Source organism: Aulonocara sp. 'chitande type north' Nkhata Bay, linkage group LG11 (genome assembly GCF_057382095.1).
Source record: "Aulonocara sp. 'chitande type north' Nkhata Bay isolate Kocher_YH1m ecotype deep benthic linkage group LG11, A_spYH_male_GT1.1, whole genome shotgun sequence".
Taxonomy (NCBI): Eukaryota; Metazoa; Chordata; class Actinopteri; order Cichliformes; family Cichlidae; genus Aulonocara; species Aulonocara sp. 'chitande type north' Nkhata Bay.
The window spans coordinates 23,827,925-23,842,103 of NC_141354.1; the positions used below are offsets into that span (position 1 = coordinate 23,827,925).

Consider the following 14,179-nt stretch of genomic DNA (forward strand, 5'->3'; position numbering starts at 1 on the left):
ACAGTATAAAACACCAGTTCTTAATTGTTTATAACACGTACACTATGTATAATAGATCAAACCAGATATTCTGATTTGCAGAAATCAAATCTCACAACATGACAAATGCTATTTTTCTAACTTTGAAAAGTGTGTGTGAAGAAAATTAGTATGAGGGAGAGAAATGTGAAGGAAAGGAAACTCTTAGAAGTGAAACCAGAAGGACTGCTGTCAGAGTCACCTTGTAGGAGCAGTAAGTGAGTGTCCCAGTGAGGGATGTTTGGTACAAGCCTGCTCAAAGAGGAGAGGAAAGGGGTTGGAGGAATACACTACAGAGTGATGAAGGAGGAGGAGTACTTGGGACAGAGCTCTGACAGATTGTCATTAAGAAGGACAGCTGGCTTTTCCCGTAGTGACTCTTATCATCTTTAATCCACACATCAGATACACACACATACAAACTCGCTCACATTCTAATTTTTCCTTTCTTCTTTCAGGTACCATGGTCTCATTTAATTTGAGATCATTGTTTCAAGACAAACTTCAGCAAATATAAGTGACAGCACAAAAGCAGTGTATGCTAATTTAATAACGCGCTCAGTCAAAATACACATAAAAAGGCAATTATTAAACTTCTTGGCAAATACGAAAGGAAAGACGTTTTTTTTATTCTACTGTGTTTTTTTTATCAAGTTTTTGTTTACAAGCAAATTGGAAATTATGCACAATGTATTTAATTATAACAGCATCTGTGAAATCTTGCTGTATTTATTGGACTTCAAGAAACACAGATGTGAACTGCATAGCTAGCTTTAAAAGAAGGTTCAAAACAACATACAATAGATATAATGAACTGCAATCTGCCTCTTAGGCTGCTTGTTTGACTCCCATATTGTGACTTAAATCTCCTGTAATACAGACACTCAGGTTGACTTAACATGATACTCACCCATATTGTAAGCTGAAGGAGTTAATCTCTGTAATCATCCCTTCTCTCCTGAGCAACTGTGAAACAGTACACTCCTGGCTGAAGTTGTAGTCAGACAGAACTTCAATTTTGGAGGTAGCACAATTATACACTGGGACTGGATGAAATCCGAGTTCACACAGGGAACCCAGACAGAGGCAAACTGAAAAATTTTAAACTTAAAATCTGGAATATCAGCATGGCCCTGGAGGAGTGATGCTTGGACACAATTAAACATGCTGCAAGTACAAGCATGCACACACATCCACACCCCATCAAAGAAGCATAGAGGCATAAATTAACTAATTAAAAACAATTTTGCTGACAAATACAACGCCGAAAGTTCCTAAAACTGTGAATGATTCAGTGTATGTACTTGTATATATTATAACTTTAATGCAGGGAGATAAAACAGAGAAGAAGGAAAAACCAGGAAGAAGAGGAAACGTTACAGAAAGACAGAGAGAGGCTGGGAAAGAAGATGCAAAATCATGAAGGAGTGGAATGAAAATGCATGACGGGGAAAGAATGGAAAGAAGAAAGTGGGAGAGTGATAGGGAAGCACTAGAGCAAATCAAAGTAAAATTAAGTGCATTTACATATTTAGATGAGCGCTTCTAGTCAGCCTGTCTAATTATTTCATCTCCATTTTTCATTTGCACGCTGTTCGATCCAAAAGCAGCAGGCCGTGAGGAAAGTCTCTCTCTCGCTCTCCCATTCCCTTCACCATTACTTTTATCAAACTCACTCTCAGCCCTCTCTCCCTCTGACTCTCCACCCCTCGCGGCCGCCTTTCGTTATCCGGGTCATTAACATACGCTTTTTGTCCATTCACACTTGTTCTTCCTATCTCCCTCACGCCCCCTGCTCCCACTGTCTCTCACCATGTTTTATGCATACGAGGATACTGCCCCACATGTGTCCGAAAGTCTGTGTGTGTGTGCAAAGGTTCACTGCTAATGCCCCTTCTACTACCATGTTTTATGCATCGCGTTGTGCACCAACCCAATATTAAACCCTTCAAATGAACTATGTCAGGAGCAGCCAAGCCACGTTAACCTTCTATGACTGATTTTTCCCTCTGTTTTTATGCCTTCTTTTCACACTCCACAGTTCTGTCTTTCTCCTCCCTCACACACTCTGCTTTCTTTCCCCTCTGTTTTTGTTTTTGTATATCCTTTCTGACTGTATTACTCACCCTTGCTGCTATAAATGTCTTTCTCCGTCTACATCCACGCTCATCAGCGCAATCTATTAGTGTCTTGCATGTTTGCGTGCATGAGCATGTGTATCTTTGACTTGAAGTCTTGGTTTGATTTTGTGTTTGTGTGCACCTCTTAGGGAGCAATGATTGTATTTAGGCAGAATTGTGTGTGTGGCATCCAGGGTATGCATTTTCCTGCTACTGTTTGCATGCAGCACTGTGTGCTTCTTGCATCGTGAATATATGTGTTTGTGTGCATGTGCATCTGCGTACATGTGCATCTGCTGGCATAAAAGGTTGTTATGTGCTTTAGGTGTTAATTGGCTGCGGAGCTTCGTTAATATTCTCCTTGCGAGCCTGCTCGTCAGGAACAGAGCCGGCAAACTGATGAGTTTGTGATTTTCCTCCAGAGAGACGAAGAGAAAGAGGGAGAGAGAGCGAAAGGGGGAAAGAGTAAGAGTGACTCCAGTGCAAAGACCTGCTGTAAGGTCATAGTGAGAGAAGAGTCGAGCAAGAAAAGGATTGGAAAAACGTAACAGAGGAAGAGAGGGCAAGCAAGGCGGGAGCGAGAGACATACGAGTGAGGAGCAGGTGGAAAAAGCAACAGACACAACAGTAAGAGAGACAGAGAAAATGAAGGGATAGAAAGAGAAATGTGATAAAAAGCCACAAATGGTTCCACTGAGGCAGCGGGTGAAAGGAAAGATTATATCATGCAAGGGAGAAATTATCCCTTTGTTAGGCGTTAGTGAATTGGCGGAATGGGGGCAAAGCTGTTGGCAGGGCACTCCCCAGCGAGCTGGCCCATCGCTGCTCAATTCTAATCACATACACTATGCCACGACAGCACACAGCTAACCTGTACCAGACCCTGTTTACAGCTACACATTCACACTGAAATATACAAAGCCTCTGCAGAGTGAATAAAAATGAAACATCATAAGCTGCAGCCTTGACAGGCTGATATCAACATCAGTATCACATCATATGAACATACCTGCAAAGTAAAGGGCAAGATAGTGAGCTGGTGCATACACATGCAGTCACTGACAGCCATTTGTCACACATGTACATATCAGGGAACAAAGGAGGGTTCCAAATACATAACGCACAAATGTTAGCACATGCAGTGGGGACACAAAGAAAAGAGACTGACACATGCAATGCAGCAGAGAAAACAGTGAGCGGGGAGTTGTACCCTGTCACTGGGAGGTACAATGCCACATGGATAATGAGTGTTACTCCCAGCAGGTAGCAGCGTAGCATGTGACTCATAGCGACACTTGTTCAGAGAACAGCTCAGAGAGTACGTTTTAGAGTTGGCAGGTAACAATGTTTGCATTTATCTTACTCAATGAGAGATAACTGAGCTTAGCATTCTGTAGCGCCACAGTAGGGCTCCTATGGTCATGCATAAAATGTGCGTGTAATGACTTGTTAAACTTAAACTGTGTATCTTTTTACATGCATGACAATGGCAAGGGTCTGGAGGAGATTTACAGAAAGTGCCAGGCTTGTATTAAAAAGATCCCAACCTTGCTGGTCAACATGCTTTACACTTTGCTCTACACCTTCTCTTTATCTGCGCAAATGAGAAACCCCGCAGCTACCTTGATTCCTCATGCTTTTTTTTGTGACTGCTAGTGTTACATATTTTATCTGCACTAACAAGGTCTATGGGGTCTTCTTACATGACCTGCATGATTCCAGGTTAACAACTTGCAAGTATGCAACTAAAGCTAATCTTTACTAAATGTCATTGGGTTTGCAGACATTACTTACAGGCACTGTAACTCTTGTCAAATACCAGGATGCTTTGGTACAATGCAATGCGGTCTTCTAAAATATACCATTTGGACTGATTATTGGTTTGCCAGCTATGTTTAATAGGAGAAGTAACTGAAGCTGAAATTATGCTTACTGGCAGTCTTTCAACTTTCTTTTACAGCTCAGTGTAAGAAAGTTTTTCTTATCCAAAGCACGGGACTTGGACACCAGTATTCACGATTTTTGCCAAATTCACTTCAGCAAACCTGCAAACTCTAACTATGCTGCACGCTTGCTAAACTGAATACTACTAACTGAATATTTTCAGGAATGAGAATAGATCTGAAGCAGGTTTGTATTCCTTTTCAACAAGGCCTTTACGCTGCCTTTACTCGTGTGCTTTTTGTGTCTAAAACAAACATAAAATAGTTTTTAAATAGCATTTTGTTATGTAAAAATGAATAGGGCATAAGGAGAAGGAACAGAGTGATACTGGACATTTTTATACCTACAGTATAGGTCTGAATGATGCCATATAAATATTTTGCATTTGCAATTTAGCTTTGTTCAAAATGTGCATTTTCTTTACTTCTTTTTATAAATTGACTTAATTATTGCAACATAATTTTCCATGTAGGCTATGTAACTTTGCAAAATGTGAAAAGTACTTGAAAGAACTATACTGTTTGTACTGAGACATTTGATGACTCTGGGGATGTTAAGATGTTCAACTTGATCCTGTGCTTGAATTGGAAGAGCAAATTCATTCACTTCTTCACACATTTTTTATTATTATTATTGTATAGACACCCCTTGAGAAGTGAGTCATAACAGAAGTGAGTTTTTAGCATTTGTGTGAGTGCTTGATGTGAGAGGTGTTTTCTAGCTTTTGTCCAAATCATTTAAGAGTATCCCAATGTGCCACATCATTTGTTTCACAGAGTCATCTTGGAATGCTTCCTTGAAAAATGTTCGAAAAAGAATTGTCACTTAAAAAAACACATTGACAAACTATTCAAGTCAACAAACACAGGACTGTGGAAAAGCAGAAGAGGAAAATCAAGACATCGTTTTTATCTGTGTCGCTAGGTATTTAGCATTTCTTGTGGTGTTTTTGGTATACAAAAAGTGCTCACAGGAATTCACAAAAATATACGTGCTTAAGAAAACTTGTTGTGGTAACAAAATCACACCAGCAGCTGTATTATTGACCAGTAGTTCCACATGCTGATGGTGATTGGACAGTCCTTGGGATACAAGTGCAACTTGAAGCTTGGAAAGATGCATTTTTTCAGCGATCATGATAAAGCAAAGCTTCACAATATGAATTAAAATGCAAGATTCCCCAGAGTTTTTTGTGGAGATAAATTGCAGTGAATTAACCAAAGACTGCATATTTCTAATAAAACATTCAGCTGGCTTGTTCCACTACAATAGCACCGGGCCATCAACACAATTCTTTATCTTCGTTTCTTGCAGTGTGACACTTGAGAGTGTTGTGGCTTAAAATTTGCCATGGTGGAAAAAAAGTATGCTAAAATTGCCAATTTTATGCGCGGTTGATGCATTGTAAATGCTTAATGGGACTAGAAATAACAATAGGATGTCTATATATGTCTACCTCAGCCCTGTTATGTCTTTCCCTCAACTCATAAAATCAGTGAAAAGAAACTGCCAGTACTGTTATCGACCATAAAGTGAGTTTAATCTCAGGGTTAACTATACATACACAAAGCAGAAAGCTATGACAAAGCAGTGTTTTATTTATTTACTCGGAATAGACAAATGTGTCAAGTAGGAAGTATCTGAATAGGCTACTTCCTCTATAAATGTGCTCAGAAACATCAGTGAAATTGGCTCCGAAGGAATACTGCCTCTATAAATGCTTTTAAAAGTAGAGAGGTTTACCATTTTAGGTAGAAAATATCAACTAAAATGCGCAGTCTTTACACATAACCTATTTCCATGCAAACTACGTCATTTCAGACAGCCAGTGATTCAAGCCCCAGTATCGGTTTTGCATTCTTATGAGCCTGTCGTGTTGTGAGCAGCATTGACTTTTATTTATTCGCCAGCCCCCAATGTCAACAAACAGTGAAAATAAAGAAAATCAAAACTTTCTAATCCTAAATTGTGTAAAGAAAGGCTGTTGGTGTCATTCGAAAGCCACCCCAATGATCGGGCCATATTGATCCCTTTGCCCAGGAGTGTGAGGTGAGCTGGAAGTAACCTGAGCTGTGCCTCCAGAAAATGCAGTCACTGATAGTGTCAAATAGATTGAGGAGCTGTGACTTTTCTAATTAGAGTTCAGAGCAAACCCAGCTGGATTAGCTAGTGCATGGCTCTAGGGTAGCTATTAACACCAAGTCAACCAAACAAGAAATCAGAAAGATGAGAGGAGAAAGAGAGCAGAGGGCCAGGGAGAGGCTGATTGAGCTTGTCAGGCCCGATATGAATGTACTCAGAGCTCGGTCAAAATAGTTTTTTTTCCCTTTTTTTTTTTTTTTAAAAACAGATACATGACCTGCAATTTAGAATTTCTGATGTTCTCCTTGTAAATTCCTATTCATTTTGTAGTATCTCAAACAGCAGCTGCAAATAGATTTTTTTTTATTTCTTTTTCATTTTTTTGCGTACACTGAATAAAACCCAGAGGATATTACTCAATCAGGACAGTTCAGATAACATTTGGTTTTTGTGACTTTCTCGTAGTGTAGGGCTTTGTAGCAGCTCATAAAACAAAATCTATAAAGCAAGAAAACTCACACGTTTCTGAATATGCAAATTTAACGTACAAATTCACGTGCCTGTGTTGTTGCCACACTAACAGCCTACTTGAATCTTAATTTGACTTATTTTACCTTTCAGGAATACACCCCCTCCTCCTCCTCCTCCTCACTTTGACAGTTAATAAACCTACAAATTTCATGCTTACATAGACACATATACATATGCTCCACCTCTACGAAGACATCACCACCTCGTGCTTAGGCGCACACATACACTCATATGTTCCAAATCCACTCGCCTCAACCTCAAGGGAGACATAAGAAATAAATTCGACACTTCCGCTTACCCAAGAAGCGCCTTAAGGACAAAGAGAAATTTAATCTCGGATAAGCCTCCCGATAGAATCTCTGCATTAGCCCTCTGCTGCTGGTTCACAGCTATCCCATCAACCCTTACCTCCCACACCTTGGCACAATTCCCCTGCATCCCTCCTCCTCAACACTGATTTTTTTTTATTTCCTCTCCTTCTCTCCCTCCCTTTTCTCACCACTTCTTTTCACTCACCTGCTTCCTGCTTTGTCATTAAATTCAGTTTTCTTCACCTCACTGCTAATCTTTCCTCTTTTACGTCCCTCTTGTCTCCTCATGACTTGTCCATCTCATGCCTTCACAGTCTCTTCCCATTCTTCCGGTGAGGCTGCATCTGTTCCCAGGTGTGGTACATACTGTATATATCTATATTTCTGTTCCTCTCCCTTGTCGGAGAGCTTTAATACCATTGGTATTAAATGCTGGCACGACCTCCTCGGCATACTTAAGCAGGCAGTTGTAAGGCTGTTTGAGTGCTTAATATTTTCAGCACGCTGCTGACTTAAGCCCCTTAAGTGCTTTGGCAACACTTATTCCACGGTGGCACCAATGAAGCCCATTAAAAATTTGATTTGGATGAGAGAGAGGGGGAAAAAGGGAAAAAAAAGAGGAAGGGGGATAGGGGACACAATTTGCCATTACTTCCATTCCTTCTGCACACACTGCGACAAAAACAAATACACCCATCAGGGGGTTGCCCACACAGGGACTTTGCAGACAAACAAATACGCACATACTCACCAGTTGTGGGTATGATTTGCAATGTGTTCTTTTTGTCTGTAATTATGTCCTTAGTTAATCTATAAAGTACATTGCCATGACCCTATTTTGATAAAAGCTCTTGATAAATAAATTTGACTTTATTTGACTTGATGATAGGGAACAGCGTGTTTCAAATTAAATGCATTAAGATGTTTGTAAATACAGCTTGTGGCACATTAGGACCGATAGTTTATGATTAGTTGATTAAGAACAAGTAGAGGTGCTATTATAAAAGCAAAGCTGTGTTGCTTTTCGCTTTTTACAGGACAATGAATGTCAAAGACGCAGAGTCTGCTGCAGTTAGCTTCCACTATTGGCTTTGTATTGCAGGTTTTATTGCCAATAGCAGTAATGATAGTACATGAGCTTGAACAAAGGAATTTCATTATACACAATGTGGTGAAACAAAATTTACTGTCAGGTTGGTCTAGCTGTTAGCAATGATTTCTGTTTCATCAGTATAAAAATATGGAGCCGATACTTTTTGATGGGCCAAACTCGCATCAGCGTAACTCATATATACTCATAGTCATGTTCATTTTTCCTTTCTCCGCATCCAGTTTGAATTACAAAGACAAAAAACACGTACCCACTTCTTGTCAGCAGACAGCCATGTGCATCGCTGCAGCCATAAAAAACGCCCATTTAACATAAAGAGGCACTATGATGCCTCTGTTCGTGGCTGCATGGATAAATTAATGGCTAGTAGATAGTGAAAGGGCTAAACAGTCAACCAAATGTACACTCTTCTTCAGTCAACACAGAACAGTCAAGCACAGTTCACACACGCACACACACTGCCACTGTTTGTTGACCTGAAAGGCATCCATTGTCACTGCTTCCATCCACACACAGACATCTCTAACCTTCACAAAATAGTATGCCAAATATGCAGACACTGATCCCACACTGACACACGCACACAGAGTCTAAGCAAGGAGAGGGAGGCCAGGCTTATATAAGCAAGTGAACGACAGAAAACAGACAGATGGATTTGATCAGCAGTGATAGCACGCTGGGATTATGACAGTTTTCATAGATCAACAGGAAAGAAGCAAAACGAGGACAAGTTGTGGGAACTAACTAGCTTCTGCGGACCAGAGGATTAAAAGAAGAGGACAGAGAACGGGCGCTAGAATGGATAAACTAAGCACGATTTGAGATCAGTTTTAACAAGTGGATAGACTTTGTTTCCATCTGAGTGCTGCAAGGCCTTAGACCTGCCAGACCCGAGCTGCTGGTGTACACCAACACAGAGTAATTTTCTCAGCATCAGCCAGTTGACCAATGAAGTCAGCGCTGTAGGGAAGATTGGCGATGATCCGCTTTCAGCTTTGCCAGGAGTGTCAGAGCAATCGCCGTTAGAGCTCATTGTGTTTGCAGTAGCACAGAGAGTGAGAGAGAAAGCAGACAGTGTGTAGTAATCTAAGGATGACACCCGCACTTTATTCCATCAGATAGTGCTCAGTGAGGTGTGCGGTGCAGCTCGCTGCGCTTTGTCTCTACACTACAAACACACACACATTAAGCACTCACAACTACACACACACAAACACACCAGAGCCACACACTTACACAGACCAACAAGGCATCAGGTCCTGACAATCAGCGAAACTGTGTCTGGACCTTGAACACAGCAGGGTTTGAGATCAGTGTGTTTGAGCGAGAGTGTAACTGGAGTGCACCCAGGCGCCGACTGCAGCCAGTGGAACACGTTAGAAAGGAAGCGTTAGGAACGCCGATGCTGCATGATTAAACTGTCCGATAACCTGTGATTATTCAGAGAAGTCTAAAATTACCGTGTAAAATCTCTGTCCATTTGCGCTGCAGTGTGTACATGATAGCTCATCTGCAAAGTTCTAGCATCCAAGCGAATAATGGTAGAATTCTTGTGAGGATCACGTGCAAGTCTCCGGGGTAATATAGCATACCAAAATATGTAGCATCTGAATGTAAAGCATCTTACAACAGTTTTGTTTAGTGCTTTGCAAGTTCGTTCTTCTACACAGGGCAAGCACTTTCACTCTGTCTTTTCAGCGCTGCACTCGAGCTCAATGGATTTTATTTAACCTTGGCTATCTCTAGATGAGTTGCAGTAAGATAGTGTCTCAGTCTCTCAAGAGGTCTGGATGGTTTGGTATTAGCTCTAAGGAACATTGACTTCTCTGCCTACTGATTTGTTGGGTGAGAAGTACTGAAAACCTTGTCTAACTCATTAAAATACAATCTGTTTGAGGATGAACGTTGTTGCCCTAGATTCTTCTGTCCTTAAGGGCATAGCAATGGAGATGGTTCTATTTTGAAAGTTGTAATATTGTCAACACCAGCAGAGAAAATCAGACCTGCTTTGGATGTCAGTTTCTTGTGCTTTATTTGACTGAAATATTGTAATACTGATGGTTTATTTCCCTTAAATAAGTGTGGTTTGACCCAATGGAGACAGGTTGCCTATTTGTTGTTGTGGTTAACTGTGTGGCTCATTATTGCTCAGACCCTGCTATAAGCTCCAAGTGTGACGCTGTAGTATACAGCTGAAGAATTAATTAACCTGTACCTCATTCAGTTAATTGCATAGCTGCCATTACTGAATACTCTTGTTAGTATACGGTCTGTTTGGCATTGTTTTTCTCAGTTTATTGATTTTGAGAATCTCAGACTTTGGTCTCAGGAGACTTAAAGCGCTACAATAAAAAATTACATTTTCTTTAAATTGAACTGAGCCTCTGTAGGACTTTGCAGTGGCAAATCTCCTGCATTACATGGAATTAAAACAATGCATATTCTAAATTCTGTCTAAGGAACACAAGGAGCTATAGTCAACAAATGAACTTTGTTGCTGTAAGCTTTTCTCTGTGTGCATTGTGATATAGTGTCTAAATCGCTTGCTCTATAATTGCTCTGAGCTCTGGCAAAACATTTGTGTGTTGCGTGCAAACGCTGGCTAGAAGTCAGTCTTGTGTGGCTTTGTTGCTAAGGTAGTTTCTTTGCATGTGCTTGGATGCTGTATAGCAGTTTGTCCTCATACAACAACAGTTAGCATGTGCATTTGTTGGCATTGTTTTTGAGAACAAATCCAATTGCATATATGTGTGTGTGTGGACTGGTTTGTCAGTAGCAGTGCAGGCAGGGTCACAAAGGAGCCATTGATCAAACAGTCACAGCCACACACACACACACACACACACACACGCGCGCATTTATACATACAAACACAAGTTCTCAATACACAATGAGGCCTGTCCGAAGCTCTGTCCTCTGCCGCCTCCTTCCTGCTCCTTACTCTCTTGCTCTGCGCAGCCTAGTTCTGGTCCTGCTCTGCATCACTCGTAAGTCCTGCACTTATTCACATGAACTCACACCCACATACTGGTTAAATGAAATGCGCACAGTTGTTTCTACTGCTACTCACTAAGTAAGTCAAGGAAGCAAGCATTTCATTTTCACTTGTAAACACTCTTAGTATAGACAGTATACATCAGCGTAATTTACATTTTAACTCCCTGCAGATATTCATCCAAATGTTGTATAAAAAGAATAAGTCATAAGTATTTGGTGTCCAAATGTGCAAAAAACTAAAAATTCCAAGATTTGACCAAGGGACAGTAACACACAATGAAATCATTTTTCAGTGTACTGGTAATTATACTGATCAGATGCAACATTGCAGCTATATTGTGTACGACCCCATTGTGCTTCCAGAACAACTCTGACCCACTGGGACATGGAGAAGGTGTCGTGTAGGTGTTAGCATTGGATCCTTTGGGTCTTGTGGGTCGGGGTTTCTCAGTACTTTTGATTATGTTGCTGCTCAGCCTAATTTAAGTTTGGTAATTGCATCTAAGGTTAAAGAGAGACAAAATGAAGACAAGCATGTATCCCCATGAGATGAAGAGACTAGGGAATAACTTGAGGACTTAAGGAAAGCAAATGAAACATAGAGAAAGCAAGAGTGTGGTTCAAGAACCTAATGTGAGAACGTTAGACCCACAGAGTATGAGAGAATGGTGCAAGAGTGAAGTGCAAGAGACAAATATTGAGAGAGAGCCAGACTGACACAAGGAAAACACGATTTGGCCAGACAGACACTTGTACTGTATGTGAGGGAGGCAGGGAGCCGCAGAGGCAGAAAAAGTGAAATGGAAAGACAGAGATGGAGAACAGTGCACTCTGTGTGTGTATGGAAGAAAGACAGAGATGGAGCGGATGGTACAGAGATGAAACAAGACACTAAAAGACCTCAAAAAGAGTTGCATGAGATTGAGATTTGAAGCCAAGAGATGATTGATTGAACACAAACCAGAGCAGTAGATGAAGTGGAGTGAGATCAGCAGTATAGTTGCTGCTGTGCTATTAATACCTCCTGTCATTATTATTATGAATTTAAAGCAGAGGAGATGTTGTTTCCCTGCTACTCACTAGTAAACAATATCCTTTTCCCTTCATTTAAAAATTCTATTACTTTTGAAGTGACATTAATAGTGATGGTACTATGATGGAATGTAGAGGGGGTCTTGGGTTGGGGTAACAAGTGGGGAATAATCTATATGGAGAAGGAGTTTTTGTGTTGGCAGTCAGCTTTTGGCAGTCGGGGTTTAAATTTCAAGCCAGCAAAGCAGTTTCGAGTTGTGCCTTCAATGAGCATTCACATACACTCTCTCGCATGCGCCGTTTCAAAGGAGTACGCACACATGATTTTAAATACATGCACATATCAGTGCATTCTATTTCCCACACATACACATCCATGAGTTTCACACATATGATATTCCCAATATACACACACCAAAGGAAAATTTTGAAGGGGTGTTAAAACCAGTGCTTTTGGCTGTGTTGAATCTCCAGTGTAGTTGCCGTGGTTGTAACAGCCTTGTAAATTTCCTTTAAGCTGCTGTTGGGGTATGTGTGGTGGCCATTGTTGCAGGGTTGTTGGGACTGTGACAGACTCAGGCCGTAAAACGCTGCAGAGTAGATGGAGCTAACCAGCTTTGGCTGTCAGAAAATGTGGGGAAAAGGAGGGGAAAGAAAAGAGAGAAAGAGATGGTAATTTGTGAAGCATAAGAGGAGGTGAATAAGGGAGCAAAAAGAGTAATGGGATGGGTGGACAAGGGGAGCAGAGAGGGCTCAGACAGATACAATTCAGTGGGGGAGGAATGAAGAAGGTATGGGACAAGGCAGGGATGAGGTGATTGAAATACGCTAAAGGGCTAGAGAGACCTAAAGATGCAAAGGTCAAAATGAGAAATGTGTTGAAAGGAGGAGAGGAGGTGTGAGGAAAAAAAGGGGGATGAGAGCAGTAAAATAATAAGATTTCAGTGCAATGGAGGATGGAGGCAGTGTGACTAGGGAGCAAAATCAGAATGCTAAAAACGGGATTTGAAATATGTAAATAAATGAAAGTAAATGTTTCTAATGAGAGGTCAAGAGTGAAAAGAGACAATTTTATGCTGATTTGCTGATTAGCAGTGCAGTTCTAATAGCACAACATTGGTTGATGGATGAAATGAGGTCTAAAGTTTCTGCTGGAGAGAGAGAAAGAGAGAGAGATTAAGAAAAACACAGAAAAAAGAGGGTAGGATAGAGGGACAGGGCTGAGCTATATGACAAGTAATTAAGAGAAGAGAAAGTAGAGAAGATGAAAGAGGGGAAACTGAAACATTCGGTCTCTTGCTCCACTTATTTTTGTTTTGCCCTCTTGTCCCATTCATTCCTCTCACTTTTTTCTGTCTTCCCCTTGCTCCTTCTCTTCCCCTCTCCCCGCACACTATAAAAACAGCATGATTATGCTGCAGACTTGAGCTGCAGAACAAATCACATTTAGGGAAGGAGAGTGTGGAGATGGAACCAGCAGAGAGGCAGGAAAAGATTCCCACTGAGTCACAAAAAGAGAAAGACTGAGAGAGATTGCAAGGGGAATGAAAGCATATTGGAGTTCAGAATGAAACTATTGCAAAGCCAGGAAAAAAACTACATGAAGAAAGAAAAAGAGAGAGGGAGAAAGAGTTTAGAGACCAGAGATAACAGGGAAGATTTAAAGAGAAAAAAGTTGCAAAAATTCTCCTGAGGCCCAGGAGAGAAGCGGAAAGGGGACCTTTAGGACAGCATTAATGAAGAAGATGCATGATGAACGATGCAATAAAAGATAAGGGAGATGAGAAGGAGAAAGAAGATGGGCCGAAAGGAGAAGGAACGCTGAATGACGAAGAATCAGGGATTAGATAAGGCAAAAGGTGGGGAGGAGATGGATGGAGAGACTCTGGGTTTAAATAAAAAGAGGAAAGAGGGAGATGTGAGAATGAGATTAGACAAGAAGAGAGCGGGAGGAGAGAATTATGAGCTGTGGATGAAGTAAAAAATCGGGGACAGGGTAGTACACTCAAAAACTGAGAAGAAAGTGTGAGCTT

The 14,179-nt window shown here is 40.9% G+C and overlaps 1 protein-coding gene across 4 annotated transcripts in view; it reads left to right on the forward strand.

Annotated features, from left to right (window-relative positions):
- cadm4 (cell adhesion molecule 4) overlaps positions 1-14,179 on the forward strand; it is a 186,421-nt gene that overhangs the window by 130,708 nt on the left and 41,534 nt on the right. For 3 of the 4 annotated variants that reach the window (XM_086311224.1, XM_086311222.1, XM_086311225.1), the window contains exon 1: positions 9,042-11,104. The exons of the other annotated variant lie outside the window; for it this stretch is intronic. In XM_086311224.1, the coding sequence (XP_086167350.1) occupies positions 11,008-11,104 (97 nt within the window). In that variant the 5' untranslated portion in view covers positions 9,042-11,007. Of the gene's footprint in view, positions 1-9,041; positions 11,105-14,179 lie in introns of those variants that run through there. 4 annotated transcript variants of the gene reach the window in all.